This window comes from Budorcas taxicolor, chromosome 9, assembly GCF_023091745.1.
Source record: "Budorcas taxicolor isolate Tak-1 chromosome 9, Takin1.1, whole genome shotgun sequence".
NCBI classification, from domain to species: domain Eukaryota; kingdom Metazoa; phylum Chordata; class Mammalia; order Artiodactyla; family Bovidae; genus Budorcas; species Budorcas taxicolor.
In genome coordinates, this window is record NC_068918.1 from 44328295 (window position 1) to 44349892 (window position 21598).

At 39.5% G+C, this 21598-nt stretch overlaps 1 protein-coding gene across 1 annotated transcript in view; it reads right to left on the bottom strand.

The window, feature by feature from the left end:
- The window catches only part of KLHL32 (kelch like family member 32), a 179224-nt gene extending 162594 nt beyond the window's left edge, over positions 1 to 16630 (bottom strand). Inside the window, exons 1-2 of the mRNA XM_052645838.1 lie at positions 16608 to 16630; positions 8404 to 8584 (exon numbers count right to left, since the gene is read on the bottom strand). Of these exons, the coding sequence (XP_052501798.1) occupies positions 8404 to 8584; positions 16608 to 16630 (204 nt within the window). The remainder of the gene's footprint in view (positions 1 to 8403; positions 8585 to 16607) is intronic.
- Between the last annotated feature and the right edge of the window lie 4968 nt (positions 16631 to 21598).

The window sequence follows — 21598 nt, forward strand, 5'->3', positions numbered from 1 at the left end:
CAGGACACAGGAGAGAGGGTGAGAGGCTGACTCACCTCCATTTTTCACACACACTCCAGATCATAAGGCCTCCAGTTCCTCTCGCTACCTCTGGTTTAGTACTTCCTCATTCAATTCTGTTCAACAGTACTCTGATGACCTCACTAGTCTTCAGCTAGTCACAGTCACTCTCAGAGATATCACTGGAGCACAGGACACATCAGCTTCAGTTCCTTTAAAAACAAATTTCCAGCTTTACTGAGATATAACTCAGTACATACTCAGTATATAACTCAGCTTTACTGAGATATAACTCAGTACATACTCAGTATATAGCTCAGACACATCACATTGTGTAAGGTTAAGGTATACAATGTGATGATTTGATACACATACATACTCTGAAATGATTGCCACAATAGGGTTAGTTAACACATCCATCACTTTACATAGTTAACTTGTGTGTGTACTAAGCACTTCTAAGAGCTACTCTTTCAGCAACTTTCAAGTCTACAATATAGTATTATTAACTGTAGTCACCCTGCTGCATAGTAGAATCCCCAGAAGTATAACTTGATTATACTCATCGTATAACTGGAAGTCTGTGCCCCATGCCAACATCTCCCCATTTTACCTACTCCACAGCCCCTGAAAACCACCATTCTATTCTGTTTCTATAAGTAAGATCATACAATATTTGTGTTTCTCTGACTTATTTCACTTAATGTTCTCATGAATCATCCATGTTGGTGCAAACAGCAGGATCTCCTTCTTTCTCACGAGTAAATAATGTTCCATCACACACAAAGAGACACACGTACGCCACATATTCTCTATCCATTCATCCGTGGACAAACACTTGGGTTGTTCCCACAGCTCAGCTATTATGAATAAGGCTGCAATGAACTTGGGAATGAAGACGTCTCTTTGAGATCCTCATTTTATCTCCTTTTGGAGATATGGGATCCAGATGTGGGATTGCTGGATCACATGGTAGTTCTATTTTTAATTTTTCTGAGAAACTATGGTTTCTATAGTGGCTGTACCAATTCACAGTCCCACCGACAGTATATAGGGTTTCCTTTTCTCTGCATTTTCACCAACATTTTTTATCTCTTGTTTTGGTAATAGCCATCCTAGCAGGTGTGAGGTGATTTCTCACTGTGGTTTTTCCCTGATTAGTGATGTGAAGCATGTACCTGTTCAGGCTCATATGCCTGTTGGTCAGTTGTGTATCTTCTTTGGGAAATGTCTATTAATATCTCTTGCCTATTTTTCAATCATAGTACTTGGCTTTTTGGTATTAAGTTGTATGAGCTCCTTATATATTTTGGGTACTAACTCATTAGGTTGCCCTTTCATTCTTGTTGACCTTTTTATTCCTTGAGGAAGACAAGCTATAGTTTTAAGCCTTCAGAAAAGAGGACATCCTGTATGAATTGAGTGAAGTGGCAGAGTGCATAGGATAAGGCTCTGTGGAGGACATCACACTTGTTGATTGTGATAAATCTTTGAAGACAGAAGGTAGACTAGAGGTGAGTAGGAAATTAAGGCAGAAGGAATGGTAATCAGCAAGGCTGAGAGGTGGAAAAGCCCTTAGGTGGAATAGAGTGTTTGGAGAACAGTTATGGCCTCAAGATCAAATGAACAGATGAGGATGAATGATAATAACGCAGCACAGAGGCCACTCCTGGGGCCTGGCAGACACGCAGTGAGGATCTCCAGAGGTCCTGAGCAGGGCAGTGAAAGTTCATTACACAGTCATCCGCACAACAGTTTGCCAAGGGACAACCAGAGGGGGAAAAAGTTAAATGGCTAGTAGAATGTTCTAAGTAAGAAGGAAGGTCTCAGATTCAGAAAATGACAAGATGGGAAACACTATGGCCGAGATGCATTACTCAGTTATGTCTGACTCTTTGCAACCCCATGGATGGTAGCCCGGTGGCTCCTCTGTCCATGGAATTCTCCAGGCAAGAAAACTGGAGTGGGTTGCCTTTTCTTTCTCCAGGGGATCTTCCCAATCCAAGGACTGAACCCGAGTCTCCTGCGTTGTAGGCAGACTCTTTACCAACTGAGCCACCGGGGAAGCCCTAAGACAGGAAAGGATGAATCCAAAAGGCTATTCTGACCCATCAAAAGGTGAGGGAGTCTGAAGCCTGGTAAGACTAATGATGAGCAGCCTTCTTTCCCCACAAGTGGCCAGGCAGACTGACCGGGAATTCCAAATTAAACAGAGAATGTTTGTGGAAGGTCTGCTGTGCATCAGATACATCACTAAGTGCATTACAGACCTTATCACTTTTGGATCTCTATATCAATCTATTCTGAGAGTTACACTTTATGACCACCAACTGACATTAAAAAAACCTTAGGTTCACAGAAGTCAGAGGACTTGGCCTATATCAAAGAATAAATAGTGAAAGAAGGTAAATAACAACAATAATAATAACAACAATAATAATTAGAACAGCATCCATTATTTGTCAGGGATTGTGGGAAACAATGGTCAACAGAGAGATACACTCCCTCCTGCTATCTTCAAACTCAGATCTGACTTTTGCATCCTTCCTTTTCTTCCTTCCACTGTTGCTTTCCTCTTATAAATGGTGCCCTTGGTCTGACACACTTATAGCTTTTGATTAATGCCATGCTGTGCTGCTATTAAACCTAACCTTTTTTTTTTTTAAAGAAGACTTTGTTACTTGGCTGAAGAATGTGCTTCCACTCTTTCATTTAAAATGCTAATGACTGCAGAAAACCACAGTACTTTGTGCTCAACTGCTCATGATTCGTATTTAAAGCCAGAAAAGCTGATACCATCTCTCGGATCAATATAAAGAAACCGTTTACATCAAAAGTTGGGTCTTCTCACCCATTTCCTGAATCAGAACAATTTAGCTTCAAAATAATCCACCAGATGTCAGAACATTGTTGTTGTTTAGTCGCTAAATTGTGTCTGACTCTTTGCAACCCTGTGGACTGCAGCATATCAGGCTCCTCTGTCCTCCACTATCTCCCAGAGTTTGCTCAAATTCATGTCCACTGAGTCAGTGATGCTATCTAACCATCTAATCCTCTGCCACCCCCTTCTGCTTTTGCCCTCAATCTTTCCCAGCATCAGGGTCTTTTCCAGTGAGTCAGCTCTTCCCATCAGGTGGCCAAGGTACTGGAGTTTCAACATCAGTCCTTCCAATGAATAGTCAGGATTGATTTCCTTTAGGATTGACTGGTTAGATCTCCAAGCAGTCCAAGGGACTCTCAAGAGTCTTCTCCAGCACTACAATTCAAAAGTATCAATTCTTTGGCGCTCAGCTGTCTTTACGGTCCAACTCTCATATCTGTATACAACTAATGGAAAACCATAGCTTTGACTATACAGACCTTTGTCAGCAAAGTGATGTCTTTACTTTTTAATACACTAGGTTTGTTTGTCTAGGTTTATAACTTTTCTTCCAAGGAGCATCTTTTAATTCCATGGCTGTAGTCACCAGCCACAGTAATTTTGGAGCCCGAGAAAACAAAGGCATGCTTACTGTCCAGTATAGTAATGTTTTCCTCCAGAGCAAAGGACAGTCATGTTTCCTACCCATTGACAAAGGATTCAGGTTCCCCAAGTTCAGTAATCCTCTCCTATAATGTAATCCACTATAAGTTTCATGTCCTTATATTATGATAAGCTTAGGGCTTCCCAGGTGGCTCAGTGGTAAAGAATCTGTCTGCCAATGCAGGACACATGGGTTCGATCCCTGATCCCCCTGATCCAGGAAGATCCCACATGCTGCGGAGCAACTAAGTCTGTGCGCCACAACTATTGAGCCTGTGCTCTAAGCCTGGAGGCCACAACTACTGAGGCCATGTGCCTTACAGCTCAAGCTCTGCAACAAAAGAAGCCACCGTGGTAAGATGTCCTCACACCACAACTAAGAGTAGACCCCGCCTGCCGCAACTAGAGGAAAGTGCGAGCAGCACAAGGACCCAGCATGGCCAAATTAAATAAATTAAAAAAAAAAAAACTTAAAAAAGCATTATAATATACATTAGGTCCAAACAAACACTGTTTGATTCCACCAGTATGAGGTGCCTACCGCAGTCAAATTCATAGATTTAAGGGGTGTACTGGTAGAGGCCAGGGGTGGAGGTGGGGGGAAGGGGAATGGGGAGCTGGTGTTTGGTGGGGATGGAGTTTCAGTTTGGAGGGTGACAGGTTGGGGAGATGTATAATGGTGAGAGTTGCATGGCAATGTGGGTGTGCTGGGTGCCACTGAGCCACACAGCTGAATATGGTTAAAATGGTATGTTTTATGTTATGTGACTTTTACCACAATAAAAAAACATTAAAAAAAAAAAGAGTTTAATTTCTTCTAGCAGCATCCATGAACCTGTGATAGACTAACTTGCTGGCTTCCAACTTAGATAAACCACAGATCCTTGATAGTTCTTGAAAGGGGTAGGTTGCAAAAATGGGAACAAATTCTTCTCCTGCCTGCATCCATGTCCTTTAGTATACGCTCTTACACTGACTCAGCTTGGCCACGTGACTTGCTTGATCAATGAGACATTAGTAACCAGGACACAAACAGGAGCTTGAAAAGCATCTGTGCGTTGAAGCTAGCCTACTTGCTGGTTTTACAATTTAGTTGTCATGTGAAAAATCCCAGGCTAGTTTGTTCATGAGAAATACATGCCTAGTGTCCCCCTGAACCCCAGGTGTGACCCTACCCACCACCAGACATGTAAACAAAGCCAACTGAGATCATCCTACCTCCACTCGACTCTTCAGTTAATTGCTGATGTGAGAATGAATCCAGCAGAGATCCGGGAAGGGGCTGGACCAGAGGAAGGATCCAGTTTCTAAGTTTTGGGGTCTTTTGTTATGCAACACAGGTTAACAAAGATACAGGGTACAAGGAAAAAATGAATTCCAGTGTAATAACTGTATTACAAGTTCTACAGGGTTCAGTCTATGTCTGGTTAAATACTGTATAACTATAGCACTTAGCACAGTGCCTAGGAAAGAGTTAAATACCAGTAGGTCCAAGTTTGTCTTAGTTTTTCCATCTAATAATCAACACACAGGCACTGATATTTCACCTCACAAGCAGGTCTTGAGATTGAAGGAACTGTGTACGAATCCTGCAGGGCACAGGATTAGGTAGAAAAAGTACAACTTGGTACTTAAAGAGACAAACGCTCCGATGGATGAAAATCAGCTTTCCTACTTACTATCTGGCAGTCCTTGGGCAAGTTATTTAAATATATTGCACTTTAGTTTCTGTATCTGCAGGATGGGAATAAAAAAGCTTTCTTCACAGGCTTTATAACATCAGTATTTTAAAGGAGGCACTCTGTGCAAGACCTGTCAGATTTTGAGGGGCAATGTGGCAAAGAGATAAACTTGGAGCAGCAGCAAACATTGTTAAATGCCAACAATAAGCAAAGTGCTCTTTGGGGCTCACATGTATGCACTCACTTGCACATTCTCTTTCTTATATACACACATCCACAAAATCGAACCCCAATTAAATTCAAAACGCAACCCACAGAGATCGAGGAGGAAAAAAGCTAAGCACCAACAGGGCTACATTATGATCTATAAGAAGACAAAACTCATATTATATAATGTACACAAGTTATACGTAACAACCCAAAGTATTTTCTTTTAAAAGCCCTCCAAGTAATATAAGCTTTCTGGGAGAGTAATGCCTGATAATGTAAGTATATAAAATATAAGTTATATTTATGAAACCAAAAGGGTACTTTTCAGAAACTGCTTCATTTCTGCAATTTATAAATTAAATCCCTACTTTTAACTTTAGATAGATATTTTAAGTTTAATTTAAGATAGATATTTATCCTCTACATCACCAGGTTTCACCACATTTAAACACTTTTTAAAAAAATCTTTCTTTTATGATTTGCCATCTTTGAAAATTCTCTTTAAATGCTGATCGGCAATTGTGTACAGTTGATATTGTCTTGTAAACATCAAAAAACAAGATTACTACTGAACATTTCCAAATCAGGGACTTTCCTGGTGGTCCAGTGGTTAAGACTCCATGCTTCCACTTCAAGGGGCATGGGTTTGATTCCTGGTTGGGGAACTAAGATTCCATACACTGTGGCCAAAAAAGAAAAAAAAAATCCAAATCAAACCAACAAATTGGCCCAGGCTGGAGTTGGTTTCTTTATCATTTTGAGATGTTGGAAAAGATTGTATGCTATTATATTTTAAAAATATTACCTACTCACTAGTTAACTGATAAAAGATTGAAAAAAATTAAATAGCAGTTAAATAATGAACATTCATAGTTTAATATTTCAAAAAATCTGGTTAACAATTGTCATGATTTTCTTTCTCCTATCCACATTAGGGGTAGTACAGAATGCTGGTTAAGACTTGGGCATGGATTTCAGCTGTAGATCTGCCACTTCGAACCGTGTGACTTATTACTTAAACTCTGCTGCTGCTGCTGCTGCTGCTAAGTCGCTTCAGTCATGTCTGACTCTGTGCGACCCCACAGATGGCAGCCCACCGGGCTCCCCCGTCCCTGGGATTCTCCAGGCAAGAACAATGGAGTGGGTTGCCATTTCCTTCTCCAATGCATAAAAGTGAAAAGTGAAAGTGAAGTCGCTCAGTCTCAGTCGTGTCCAACTCCTAATGACCCCATGGACTGCAGCCCACCAGGCTCCTCCATCCATGGGATTTTCCAGGCAAGAGTACTGGAGTCGGGTGCCACCGCCTTCTCCGACTTAAACTCTGAGTTACCTCAAATTACTTAACCTCTGAGATTCAGTTTCCTTACATGTAAAATGAGTTTTATAGTATGTGTATATGTTTATAAAATGGATTGTTAAGAAGATTAAATGATATATGCATTTAAAGTCCTTTGTCTATGAACTGAATCATAAGAAATACTAAATAAATAACATTAAATTTATTTTTTTTTCTTTTTATAGTTTTTTATTTTTTTAATTTTAAAATCTTTAATTCTTACATGTGTTCCCAAACATGAACCCCCCTCCCACCTCCCTCCCCATAACATCTCTGTGGGTCATCCCTATGCACCAGCCCCAAGCATGCTGTATCCTGCGTCAGACATAGACTGGCGATTCAATTCTTACATGATAGTATACATGATAGAATGCCATTCTCCCAAATCATCCCACCCTCTCCCTCTCCCTCTGAGTCCAAAAGTCCGTTATACACAGCTGTGTCTTTTTTCCTGTCTTGCATACAGGGTCGTCACTGCCATCATTAAATTTAGCTATAACCATCCCATGTATTCACCTTCCAAAATAACAACAACAAACACATCATCACATATCATTAGCCACTAGAAACAAAAATCTAAAGTTCTACTAAACAAGACAACGTATCCTCAGAGAAGCAGGTACCCACATGTCAACCATAAATACCCCTTATGGGGCTGATTGCATCTCTGTCCCTGTAGCAAAGAGTTGGAAAGCACAAGATGCTTATTCCTTGGAAGGAAAGTTATGACCAACCTAGACAGCATATAAAAGCAAAGACATTACTTTGCCAACAAAGGTCTGTCTAGTCAAGGCTATGGTTTCTCCAGTGGTCATGTATGGATGTGAGAGTTGGACTGTGAAGAAGGCTGAGTGCCAAAGAATTGATGCTTTTGAACTGTGGTGTTGGAGAAGACTCTTGAGAGTCCCTTGGACTGCAAGGAGATCCAACCAGTTCATTCTAAAGGAGATCAGTCCTGGGTGTTCTTTGGAAGGAATGATGCTAAAGATGTAACTCCAATACTCTGGCCACCTCATGCAGAGTTGACTCACTGGAAAAGACTCTGATGGTGGGAGGGAAAGGGGACGACAGAGGATGAGATGGCTGGATGGCATCACCGACTCGATGGACATGAGTTTGGGTGAACTCCAGGAGTTGGTGATGGACAGGGAGGCCTGGCATGCTGCAATTCATGGGGTCGCAAAGAGTCGGACATGACTGAGCAACTGAAGTGAACTGAAAACAAGAACATTCATAGAAAATTAAAAAATCAGACACATGACATATACTTAGGGACTTAAAAAAAATACATTGTTTCACAGATTGTCCTTCTGATCCTCAATGCAGAAATACCCTGCTGCCGGCCTGCAGTCCTGTTACAGCACACTACAATGCCACACTTCCTTATGGTGGTAAACTGTCAAACACCCCTCAGCTCAAGATGCAAAGGAGCGGTCTACTCTCCACTGGAGGGCCACCCAGGTGTCCAGTCCAAGGAGGATCCCAATAGCATCCCAATCTCAGCCTGACCAGGAAAGCACCCCCAACATTCACAACTCTGGAGACTATTACCTAATTGGCTAATGACTATGTGACAGTTCAGGAAAACCATCATCCTCTATTTATTTGCATAATATCCTAAGAGAAACAAATAACAAACTGCCTTGACTTACCCGGAAGTAGTCGCTGCAGGCTGCTAGGACGGCCTTGTGAGCATGGAATTTCTGCTCCTCAGCAATCAGGGTGACATCGCAGAGAATGCCGTCACTTCTCTGCTGATTCAGTGCTGCCAGGACGCTATCATTGTGAGATTCCGAGTGGCAGAGCCTCTGGCCTGTCAACATTTCTTGAATACTGTAGGGAGAGGGAGCAAGTTAATGTTCTTTCTTCCTCTCAGCAGCCCGGCCACCCCACACTCTCTCCCACATAGCAACTCAGGGAATGCGGATTCCAGTGCCTGTGATAGTGTGGCCATCCTAGCCCCGCCATCTCTTGCTCCACCAGCCTCTTGCTTTCTTTGTCTCTAGTTCTCTCTTTTCCTCACCCCCACAGCAATTCTTCCTTTCCTACTATCCCTCTCTTTCAGAATTTGTGGTTGCTGTGTGTCCATCCGTGTCTGTGTATTGGCCCATATCTGCAGGCCTGTAAACCTCTGCTTTTGGGCCTCTGTCTCCTCAGTACATGTACATCTGAGCACACATCTCTGGATGTGTATGTACATATGCATGTGACTCCTTCCACTCTGGGACCCCCTTCTTAGTCTCTGGTTCCTTTTCTAGCTTTGTAACACCTGTGTGAGGTTAGCACAAGCTCACAACCTGATCTCTGGCATGCACTGAGCCAGCACTGAATCCACGGGACCTATATGACTCACCAGAGACACAGAAAGTCACCATGTCTCCTCACAAGACACAACACTCCATTAATAAATAAGACAAAACCGAGCTAATGTTGGATAGGCTAAAAAAGGGGTGCCTGTGACCACTTCATGTAAAAGGCCATTAATTAAGCCGTAGCAGCTTATTATTAAACTTGGGAAATTATGCATCACCAAGAGTACATCAAAAGAAATGCCATTGTAAGGAAAAACTTTAAGGCTGAAAGGAAACTGCATCTGTATTATTAGCCTGTAGCAGCTATGTGTGGTCACTGTGCTAGACTTACTAATGACAATGGCATCTATTTTCTGCTCTATTTTGCGCGACTGCTAAACTTACTCACTGTGAAACTTTCCTCTTCACTGCCAACCCTAAACTAAAATATTCATTGCATGTCCTTTCAAAACTCCTGGGTGAAACCCACATCTTCCTAAAAGAGTGTGGAAGTAATGCTAATAAACACCAAACTGAATTTGTAGATAGTTATAAACAATTCCAGCTTAGATACATGAAAATTTCCATGGCACCCTAGGAATCTCAGAATCAGCATTGGACTAAGAGGAGATGAGAACAGGAACTATTAAGCTCTATTTCTGAGTGGAGTAAAGATGCCATAGGAATGAGTGAGATTGTCTCTCCCAATCTGACAACTCCTGTGTCCAGTTTCTTCCTCTGAATGTGAAAGAGCCGCTCAGGGGAACCAAGGCATCACCACCAGTCTACCCTGCATGGCTGGTTTACCTGACAGGGCTGTGGTGCCAGCTGGCTGATAAATTACAGTTCAGCATAAATCACTATCTTAAAGGAAACCAAATGCTTCCCATAAAATGCCAGAGTGCAGCCAATAAGCTTTATTGGACATTTTTGACTGGGGAGCCTCAGAAATGTCAGAACTACTGAAAGAAAAAAAATTTGACAGGAGGCGATGATATAGTAAGTTCTCGTGGGAAGGTGGGAGGATTATTTTCAGCTGAAATACAGCAGTGAGTTTTGAAATGGTTACTGTCATCAAATATTCATCTAGCATCTCTAGCTATAGGCAGACTTTTAAAGTCAGTAATTGAAAATCATGCTCGGAAGCATAAATAACTCTTTTACATATTGCTATGCAAAGGCTAGAATGGAGTTAATTAGCATGGCTCAAAGAAATGAAGGGGCAGAGTAGTAATAGAAGTATTATATCAGCTAAATAAGCTTTAAGACAGTCTTTGAAAAATCTTTCCTAAAAGGATGACATTTTTATACATTTCACAAGCACAAAGTCCTTACTATGTTCCATGAATTATTCTTAGTGATTTACATTATTAATTCATTTAATCTTCATAACAACACTATGAGGCAGGTAATAACATCTCTTTCACAGATAAGAAACCTGATGGTACAAGAGCAGGCATTTTCAGAATCTATTACCATGAATATAATAATGCCATTTGTCCTCCTGCTTAAAAAATAAAACAAACGAACAAAAAAACCTGAAACAAAGGCAAAAAATGATCATCTAAGATCTCAAAAATCTATGCTAGAGGGGGAAAAAAAATCACAAAGTCCACATTAATTATATATTTAGATTGTGGATAATCTCAAAATCAAAGTATCTTTGAAAAATAATACACATTAGCATAATAACATGAGATAGTGATAAGAAATGCCTGAAATCGTGCTTTAAAAACATTTATCTTTGCAATAATTAAGTTTGGAGAGAGAAAATAGATTTTAATTATGATAATCTTAGAACATTTATGTGAAACTCTCATAACTTTTCTCCCTTTTAATATACCTTAAATGCCAAATAAATGTATTTTGAAATTTCATTTGTAGTGGAACAGGAGAATATATTAAAATAATTGCCTTATAGTGTTTCTTTACTCATTTTCCAAATATAGAGCCACAATTCACATTCTTATGACTGAATCAGTGTTTGCATTTCAGATATCTATTGACAGAGAATAAGTCTTGCCAGGGAAAGAGCAGCTGTAAACTGAAATTTGGCAAAGAATTAAGGGCTCAGCTCTGAAACAATCAGGATGCTGCACAATTTCACAGGATCATTCAGCTGGGCTTGAAACATTCAAGCTTAAAGAAAACAGCATGCTAAATATTTAAGGCAACACTTGGCACAAGATACCAAATGTTTTGGAACCAATATGTTAGGAATCCTTAAAAGCAGAAACAAATACTCCAACATTTGGCAAGAAATAAAGGCCTATTAATCAACAAGTCACTGTATTGTATTCTGAAAGGAACTTCCCACTCAACTCTCAAGATGTAAATCCGCAAAAGACCTCAACTCTTTAAGTGTGAAGGCACAAGCAGCCACGGAACACAGCTGCAAGGCCACAGGGCCATAGGATAAAGCCAGTAATCATAAACCAGGGAGGAGGTGACTCAAAGACTATTACGCACAGTCTCTGAACTAGGGTGGGGAGCAGACATATCCCCGCAAATGGCTTCTTTGGCATCAAACTTCTGCAAATTAGCAAACTACCAACTTAGAGCAGTGTCCTGCCATTCCTTGGCAAACAAGGAAGGAAAAACATATTCCTAAAACTTCCTAAAATACTAAACAAACAAGCAAACAAAACGTAAGACAGGAGCCACATTTTCCATTTGAGGGTATACATGTTTGAAGGTTATCCTAAAATTGGGGAAGGTCTTCCACAGAAGCAATATTGTCACCTTGAAATTCACAAGTGAGTGCAGAGGGTAACTTGTGACCTGGCTTTGGCAAGGCAACCCCAATACCCTTTCCTCTGAGGAACTCCTTAAACCTGCACTGTCCAATATAATAGCCACCAGCTACATGTGGCTACTGAGTAAAACCTGGGCAGTCCAAGTTGAGATGGGCTCTAAATGGAAAATGTACACTGGATGTCAAAGACATAAAATTAAATAAAAGACTGCAAAAATATCTCAACATTTTTATACTGATTACGTGTCAAAATGATAACATCTAGGGTATATTGGGTTAAATATATTGTTAAAAATTTTTTTACTAGTTTCCTTTCACTTTAAAAAAAATGTGTCTGCTTGAAAAGATTAAATGATATATATACTTCATGCTATGGTTTTACAGGACAGTCTACAAGTTCCCTGGGGATATGCTCCTCCTGTCTTTCCACATGAACTATATAAGGGTTTCAGACACCCCATCAGGCTGCTGATGAGTCTGGCTGTTCTTGATTCTCACAGGGCCCAGCCCCTCTCAGGTACAAGACAGGAAGCCCCAGACTCCCTGAGCAAGAAATTGCCTTTTAGTGATGCCAGGGAGCAACCATCTGATTGGTCAAATGTAGCATCCAATACCAGGGAGATAAATAAATGAGATCTCAAGGAACAGAACTATTCATGACTTTAAATCCTTAACTTTCATTCTGAAATTGATGATAAAAATTAAAAAATCAAATGCAGAGCATGAAGTTCATAACATGGCACAGCTCATTCACAGGGAAGCACTGCATTATCACAAACCACTACTTCAAGCTCACAGTGAACATTTTTGATCACAGAAATCTCTGAGTCTCATTTTTATAGCATAAATTTTGACTGAAGTCACTCAGTTTATAATATATAAATTCCAGAATGGTTATCTGGTTTTTAAATACCTGAAATTCAAATTTAAAAATTCTAGTCAGTTTCCATATCAATGTTTACTTAGCATTTAGATACGCAAATATATGCAAGTAGTTTTCAAGTAAGGTGACCAATAAGGTGTCGCATACCTGTATATCAAATACAGTCAAGTACTGTAGAGATCCTCACTTCCTAAATAGATTACACCAAAAAGAAAAGGACTGGACAAAAAAGCCTAACAGAACTAGGATTATGCGTGATTATCTCAGTTCAGTCTATTGATACACTGTGCCCTAATCACTTCCATTCTACAGTCAAACTATTTTAGTACAAATTAAATACATTAATATGAAAAGGACTCTATTTATTTAAGTGGTGCTTAGTTGCTAAGTCATGCCAGACTCTTTGAGACCCCACTGACTATAACCTGCCAGGCTCTTCTGTCCATGGGATTTCCCAGAATCCCATGAATACTGCAGTGGGCTGCTATTCCCTTCTCCAGGGTATCTTCTTGACCCAAGGATAGAACCCACGTCTCTAGGTATCTTGCACTGGCAGGCAGATTCTTTACCACTAGCACCAACTGGGAAGTGGAGAGGCTGTTTTAAAAAAAAAAACCACCAAGGAACTTAAATTTATTTTTAATAGAACACTTTACAATTTGTAAATACTTCTAAATTAATGCTAACAATAGTAAGGGTCAAAATAATACGCAAAGAAGATGCAGTATGCTTAGTAAATGACCAAGAAATAATGAAGACTACGCAGAAAGGAATGTATTTATAAATGGATAATCTTATTTCATTCCTTCCTTCCTTTATTCACTCAAACATTATCTGTGCTATAAAAGATTAAATGATACATATACTATCCTGTGCCAGGTATTATACCAGGTTCTGGAGATAAGATGATGAACACTTTAGCAGCTTTCACAGAACCCTCAGTTTTTTGAGGTAGTTAAACTTTAATCAAATAAGCTAGCCTCTCTGATGAAGTAATGCTGGAGCTGCAGGCTGAAGGATGAGAACAAGTTACCAGGGCAAAAGGGGAGAACAGAGTTTCACAGGCAGAGGAACAGCAAGTGCTCTGATCCTTTGGCAGGAGGGAGCAAGGCCCTGACACCGAGTCTATAGAACACACACGGCTGGAACGCTGAGGACAAGCACAGGCCCAGAGCAGGATCTGAAGCTCAGAAAGAGGTCTTGGCTAGAGGTGCAAAACTCATCTGGAGAGAGAGAGAATGACAGAAGTACAGCTGCGTCTCCAGAACACACTTGAGAGACAACAGTCAGAAGCTGCTGAGAAGGTAAGAAAGACGGGATTCAAAACACAGAAGCAGGGCTGGGCTCAGTTGTGAGAAAGGATTCCTTCTGAGTAGCAGGAGGGAAGGAATAAATGAAGCAGAAACACGCATTAAAACCTAGGGCATTTTATTTTTTTGCTTGCTGAATCTAAACATTCAGTGGAACCAACCTCCACTGGACAATGTAGGCATGAAAACACAGATATTTGGGATCATCTGGGTTGGGGTTTTGTCAGGCAAATGCAGAGAGCAAGAGAAATTAAGGATTTAAAAGAGCGATAGATTATAAACTGGTTAAGAAGGGAAATGAGAGAAGGAAAATATTGATGGATTTGGTGGAGTGGCCCGGCCACTAAATGAGACGCTGCAATGAGGTCAAAGTACCACCATGGTGAGGGTAGGTAAATCAGGAAGCTAGAAGGTCCTGGTAAGAATAAAAAGGCGGATGCAGTGGTTTCAGAAACTGAGTAACTTCTGGGGATGCAAGATCCATAGCGTGACCACACGAGTAGGTGGCTCAATGAGGGAGAAGGCCACACGCAGATAGAAGGTCCAAGGCCATCAAGTCAGGCAGATCCTCCATGTGAATACAGAGGGCACCAGGAAGGAGTAAAGGGTTTGTGGTGAGAAGAGACTGTCAGCCCAACGCCAAGCGCACAGTGAATGAGAGGAAGTCACCCTGCTGGCGTGGGGAGGAGGAGGGGATGCAAGAGTTGAAGAGCACCACCTTCAGAAGAGCCCGTCTTTGTTGTCGTTTTCTCAGACAACCAATATAAGGAGTAAAGACTGAGAAGGAAAACTATGCCCTGGGTTGACAACAAGCTCTTTACCCATTCCTAAAGTACATGAGAACTGAGAAAATAAGGCCACCACTTGAGACAGCTACAAAACAAGTGGTGTCCCAGACAAAGACGGGGCCCAGTGAAGGCAGGAGGTGCTCAAAGCTTCAAAGGGTGAGGGAGATGACACAGCGGAGCACAAAGACGACCCCGGTGCAACAGCTCCACAGGGCACAGGGAAAGTTAGAAAGGGGGAAAGGAAGGTCTGTGTTGCAGCAGAGAAGGAAAGTCCATCGCAGAGATGATGGTGCTATGGAGGACAGATGGCAGAGGGATCAGAGTTTGTCAGAGAAGGCAAATTTAAAGCAAAAAATAATTTGGAGAAGAATCCACATGGATCATGGTAGCCAGAAATAAAGCACTTTGCTTAGTGGTGGCAGACCGATACCATGGTCTCCTTCCATGTGCTATATTGGTTGGATGCCAGATCTAGAGCAGGGTTTCTCAACCCCAGGGAAACAGACATTCTGACATTTTTTGCTATGGGCATTATCGTGCACACTGTAAGATGTTTAGAAGGATCCCTGGCCTCTACTCACTAGATGCCAATATCACCTCCAAGCCTGGTGCCAACCAAAAATGACGTCAGAGAGAAGACCTAAATAGATACTTCTTCAAAGAACACATACAGATGGCCAAGAGGCACATGAAAAGATGTTCACTACTGCTAATTATCAGAGAAATGCAAATCAAAACTACAATGAGATATCACCTTACACTAGCCAGAATGACTATCATAAAAAAAATCCACAAACAAAAAATACTGGAGAGGGTGTGGAGAAAAGGGAACCCTTCTAAAATTGTTGGTGTGAATATAAACTGGTACAGAACACTATAGAGCACAGTATGGAAGGTTCCTCAAAAAACTAAAAACAGAGCTACCATATGCCCCTGCAATCCCACTCCTGGGCATATACCTGGAAAAAAACATGATCAGAAAGGATACATGCACCCCAATGTTCACTGCAGCACAGATTACAACAGCCAAAACATGGAAGCAATCTAAACATCCATCAACAGAGGAATGGATAAAGAAGGAAGGAAAAACATATTCCTAAAGCTTCCTAAAATATTAAACAAACAAGCAAACAAAACATAAGACTGGAGCCACATTTTCCGAGGGTATACAGGTTTGAAGGTCATTCTAAAATTGGGAAAGGTCTTCCATGGAAGCAAAATTGCCACCTTGAAATTTACAAGTGAGAGTAGAGGGTGACCTGGCTTAGGCAAGGCAACCCCAATACCCTTTCCTCTGGGGAACTCCTTAACCTGCACTGTCCAATATAATAGCCACTAGCTACATGTGGCTACTGAGTAAAACATGGGCAGTCCAAATTGAGATGGGCTCTAAGTGGATGTCAAAGACACAGTATGAAATAAAAGAATGCAAAAACATCTCATTAATATTTTTATACTGACTACATGTCAAGTGATATGTGGTTTTCTGATTATTTATTACATCATATATCTTTATGGATGTATACCGTTAGTTTGAGGGAGGTTAGCATCCTAAATAAAGAAAAGATTAAAAGAATAAAAAAGATAAAAAGTATTCTTTGAAATACTTAACCATTAAACATATCTAAGTTTGGGCAGGAACTACATCTTAATGGTTAGCCCTTGTGCTACCAAACTAAATTCACACACACTCACAGACTGGTTTGCTTTAATTCCTTCAATACTTGTTGAGTCCCTCCCCTGTGCTCGGTCCTAGGCACTGCAGTAGGAGGATTTCAAGTCACACAAGGCTCACTACCCCAAGCCAAGATGTATCCTACAGTGCCCACCTGAGGAAGCGTTCAGACGGCATGCTCCAGCTGGGTTCCTCAGGGTCTCAGCCTTACAAGGTCGCAGAGGAGTCGGCAAGCATTCCAGCTAAATGAAAAAACAAGAAAGAAAAGCACAGTGACTTACATGCAAAAAAAAGAAAAAGAAAAAAACAAACATACTCTGGGTCTTCATGATGCTAATACTTTAGAAACTTGAAGAATTTTATAGACAAGATACAACAATCTGACTGAATGCTCTTGTGATAGGCAATGTTTCAGAATGCTTGTAAGTTTTAAAGTTTTTTCACCTTATTAGAATTTCAGGGACTAAAAATTAAAATTTGAGAACCAAAAACAGCTAAAGAGTTACATTAAAAATTAAAACAGATGGCCAGAGGGAAAAATTAAGATTTGAAAAAATAGTTACGATTTATGTCAGAGAACATTTTACCTATGTTCTCTTCTAGGAGCTTTATGGTATCACGTCTTATACTTTGGGGCTTCCCTGGTGGCTCAAATGGTAAATAATCTGCCTGCAATGCAGGAGACCCAGGTTTAATCCCTGGGTTGGGAAGACCCCCTGGAGAAGGAAAAGGCAACCCACTCCAGTAGTCTTGCCTGGAGAATTCCATGGACACAGTCTTTAAACTCATTCTGAGTTTCTTTTTGTTTATGGTGTGAGGGAGTGTTTTAACTTCACTGATATACATGTGGCAGTCCAGCTTTCCAAACAACACCCACTATAGAAATAAAAGCAAAAACAAACATATGAGACCTAATCAAACAATCTTTTGCACAGCAAACGAAACCATAAACAAAATGAAAAGACAACCTTCAGACTAAGAGAAAATATTAATATTTGCAAACAATGTGACAAGGGCTTAATTTCCAAAATACATGAACAGTTCATACAGTTCAATATCAAAAAGACAAACAACCAATCCAAAATGGGCAGAAACTGCCAGTTTTTCAAAGAAGATACACAGATGGCCAACAGAGACATGAGACATGCTCAACAGTGCTAATTATTAGAGTAATGCAAACCAAAACTACAATGAGGCACCTGATACCTCACACCTGTCAGAGGGGACGCCATCAAAAGGTCTACAAATAATATATGCTAGAGAGAGTGTGGAGAAAAGAGAACACTTCTAGACCGTTGGTGGGAATGTAAATTGGTGCAGCCACTATGCAAAACAGTATGGCGATTCCTTAAAATACTAAAACTTTAATTCAAAAAGATACATGTACCCCAATGTTCATAGCAGCACTACTTATAACAGTTAAGACATGAAAGCAACTTGAGGATCCATCAACACATGAATGGATAAATAAGATGTAGTGTGTGTATACATGTGTGTGTGTGTGTGTATGTATATAAAAGAATATTACTCAGCCATAAAAAAGAAAAACATTTTGTCATTTGCAGCATCATGGACGGACTTTGAGATCACCATACTAAGTAAAGTCAGAGAAAGACAAATATTCTATGATATCACTTATAAGTAGAATCTAAAAAAATAATATGCATGAATTTATTTACAAAATAGAAACAGGTTCACACAGACACAGAAAACAAGCTTATGATTACCAAAGTGGAAGTGGGGATAAATTAGGAGCATGGAATTAACAGATATACACAACTATATACAAAATAGATAAACAATGATTTACAATATAGAACAAGGAATTATATTCAATATCTTATAATACTTATAACTCAGAGAAAGAAAATATAAAAAAACAGATTTACATATATAAACACTGAATCCATGACTATGTTTTACAACTCTCATTAGAAGGTCTAGCTGCCATTTTTTAATATACTAAAGTATCAAAATTAATTCCAGTTTGAATCATCTTAAACAGGCTCTCTTCTAAGTTTCATTTTGAAAAGCAAAAACAGTATAAAAACACATGAAAGAAACACGTAAAGCTGTGCCTATTTCTGCTAGTTTTATAAAAGAGAGACCTATGATTTCCAATCTAAAATATAGTATTTGTTACACCATATCCAAACCCTCAAACTATACTAATTCACACAAATATATCAGAATTTGCTGAGGATTCATTTCACTGTTGTTGAACATCAGGTTGTTTTAAACACTTCATACATTCATACTTCTTGCTTTTTCAATTACTGAAAATAGTATACCTGTACTTTTCATTTATTTCTAAGTTTTGACAAATCTAAAAATGAGCATCATTTTCAATTATTTAACTGCAACTGAGCAATAAGGAGGATCAGAATAATTCACGACACGTTGTTTAACTAGCTTAGAGACTTTCCTAGCAACCTATCACTGCTACATATTCCTTTCATAAACTAAGTTATAAACTCCGAGTTCTTATTGCCTAACACAAAAACTACAGAGATGGACACTTTAAGATGGCGTAAAAATATTTATTATTATTAGAGAGACATGAAAAAAACCTATTCTTTCTGAAATTCTAATACTTTAAAAAGCTCCCAATAACAAGGTGAATATAGAACAATAATCCTAAAAATTACAATAATCCAAAATTAAAGGACACACTTTATTGTATTTTTCAGACATTCCAAATACAGCAATTAAAAATCTCAAGATAACTTCCTTTATTGTTTGGAGACCAACTCACTAAATTAGTTCTCTTCAGAAATTATCTAATTACAATCTGTTCCATTCTACAATGTTCAGTGAAATGAACACCACTTTAAAGGCTGGGAGTTAAAATGAGTTAAAGGATGAATCAATCCCTGAAAATTACTGTTATTTACTATTCACTAATATTTCTTATATTTTACTACATATAGTTTATAGTATCATTAGATTGCATATGATAATTTATCTTTAATTCTGATTATTTCATAAATTGGTATATTTTTAACACCAGTAAATTAGTATATTTTAATACCAGTACATCATCACATGGTGTGCAATAAATGATATTAGATATCCCTTTAGTTTCAAAGGTAAACATTCAAGGTACCCCACTGGTATACTTTCCTGCATGGAACATCATTCCTGAAGGTAACAAGGATGCTTGCCCTTTCAGAAGGTGAAAACATCTAAGCTCTCCCTCCAAACAAAAAAGACGTGGAGATGACTTAATTCTAACAGGAAAGGTCCAACATGTGATTAGAGCAGTTTACCAACTGAATAGAAATTTAGGCCAAAGAACACAACTGTCCCGTTCCTACAAAACCCTACCACTCTTTTAATCTATAGAAGAAAATCATTCAGGCTTTATTCCTGAGATCATAATGGTAAAGCCTCTCTATTAAATATCTGCTACTTTGTTTTAATTTAAAATTATAAATAATAATTTATTTATTACCTACTCAGTTCAGTTCAGTTGCTGAGTCGTGTCCAACTCTGCAACCTCATGAATCGCAGCACGCCAGGCTTCCCTGTCCATCACCAATTTCCAGAGCTTACTCAAACTCATATCCATCGAGTCAATGATGCCATCCAACCATCTCATCCTCTGTCATCCCCTTCTCCTCCCACCTTCAATCTTTCCCAGCATCAGGGAAAGTTTGTTGATCAAGATCACCCCCAAGAAAAAGAAATGCAAAAAGGCAAAATGGTTGTATAGCTGAGAAAAGAAGAGAAGCAAAAAGCAAAGGAGAAAAGGAAAGATACACCCATTTGAATGCAGAGTTCCAAAGAATAGCAAGGGGAGATAAAAAAGCCTTCCTCAGTGATCAGTGCAAAGAAATAGAGGAAAACAACAGAATGGGAAAGACTAAAGATCTCTTCAAGAAAATTAGAGATACCAAGGGAACATTTCATGCAAAGATGGGCTCGATAAAGGACAGAAATGAACTGGACCTAACAGAAGCAGAAGATATTAAGAGGTGGCAACAATACACATAACTATACAGAAAAGATCTTCATGACCCAGATAACCACAATGGTGTGATCACTCACCTAGAGCCAGATATCCTGGAATGTGAAGTTAAGTGGGCCTTAGGAAGCATCACTATGAACAAAGCTAGTGGAGGTGATGGAATTCCAGTTGCGCTATTTCAAATCCTACAAGATGATGCTGTGAAAGTGCTGCACACAATATGCCAGCAAATTTGGAAAACTCAGCAGTGGCCACAGGACTGGAAAAGGCCAGTTTTCATTCCAATCCCAAAGAAAGGCAATGCCAAAGAATGTTCAAACTTTACCTACTACCACAGCCAAATGCTTTATTTGATTGCTCTTACAATAAGAGGTACTTCATATGCATGATCTCATTTAATACTCATAATAACCTAATGTGGATGATATCATTTTCATTTTACTGATAAAAGAACCCAGGGATATAAGTAATTCACAAAAGGCACAGGACTAGAAATTGGTAGTCTCAGGGATTAAAACTGTTTGACTCCAAAGTTTGTACTCTTAATTATTCTGCTCTAATTCCAAGTTTTATAATAAACCATAAAACTACAACTTTTGAAGTCACACTAAAATCAAAATATATAGATTATATGAAAATTAAAGAAGAAATAGAGTCAGTAAGATTTCAATACATGAACCGTGAACTTCCTGATGTTCAAGCTGGTTTTAGAAAAGGCAGAGGAACCAGAGATCAAATTGCCAACATCCGCTGGATCATGGAAAAAGCAAGAGAGGTCCAGAAAAACATCTATTTCTGCTTTATTGACTATGCCAAAGCCTTTGACTGTGTGGATCACAATAAACTGTAAAAAATTCTGAAAGAGATGGGAATACCAGACCACCTGACATGCCTCTTGAGAAATCTGTATGCAGGTCAGGAAGCAACAGTTAGAACTGGACATGGAACAACAGACTGGTTCCAAATAGGAAAAGGAGTACGTCAAGGCTGTATATTGTCACCCTGCTTATTTATCTTATATGCAGAGTACATCATGAGAAACACTGGACTGGAAGAAACACAAGCTGGAATCAAGATTGCCGGGAGAAATATCAATAACCTCAGATATGCAGATGACACCACCCTTATGGCAGAAAGTGAAGAGGAACTAAAGAGCTTCTTGATGAAAGTGAAAG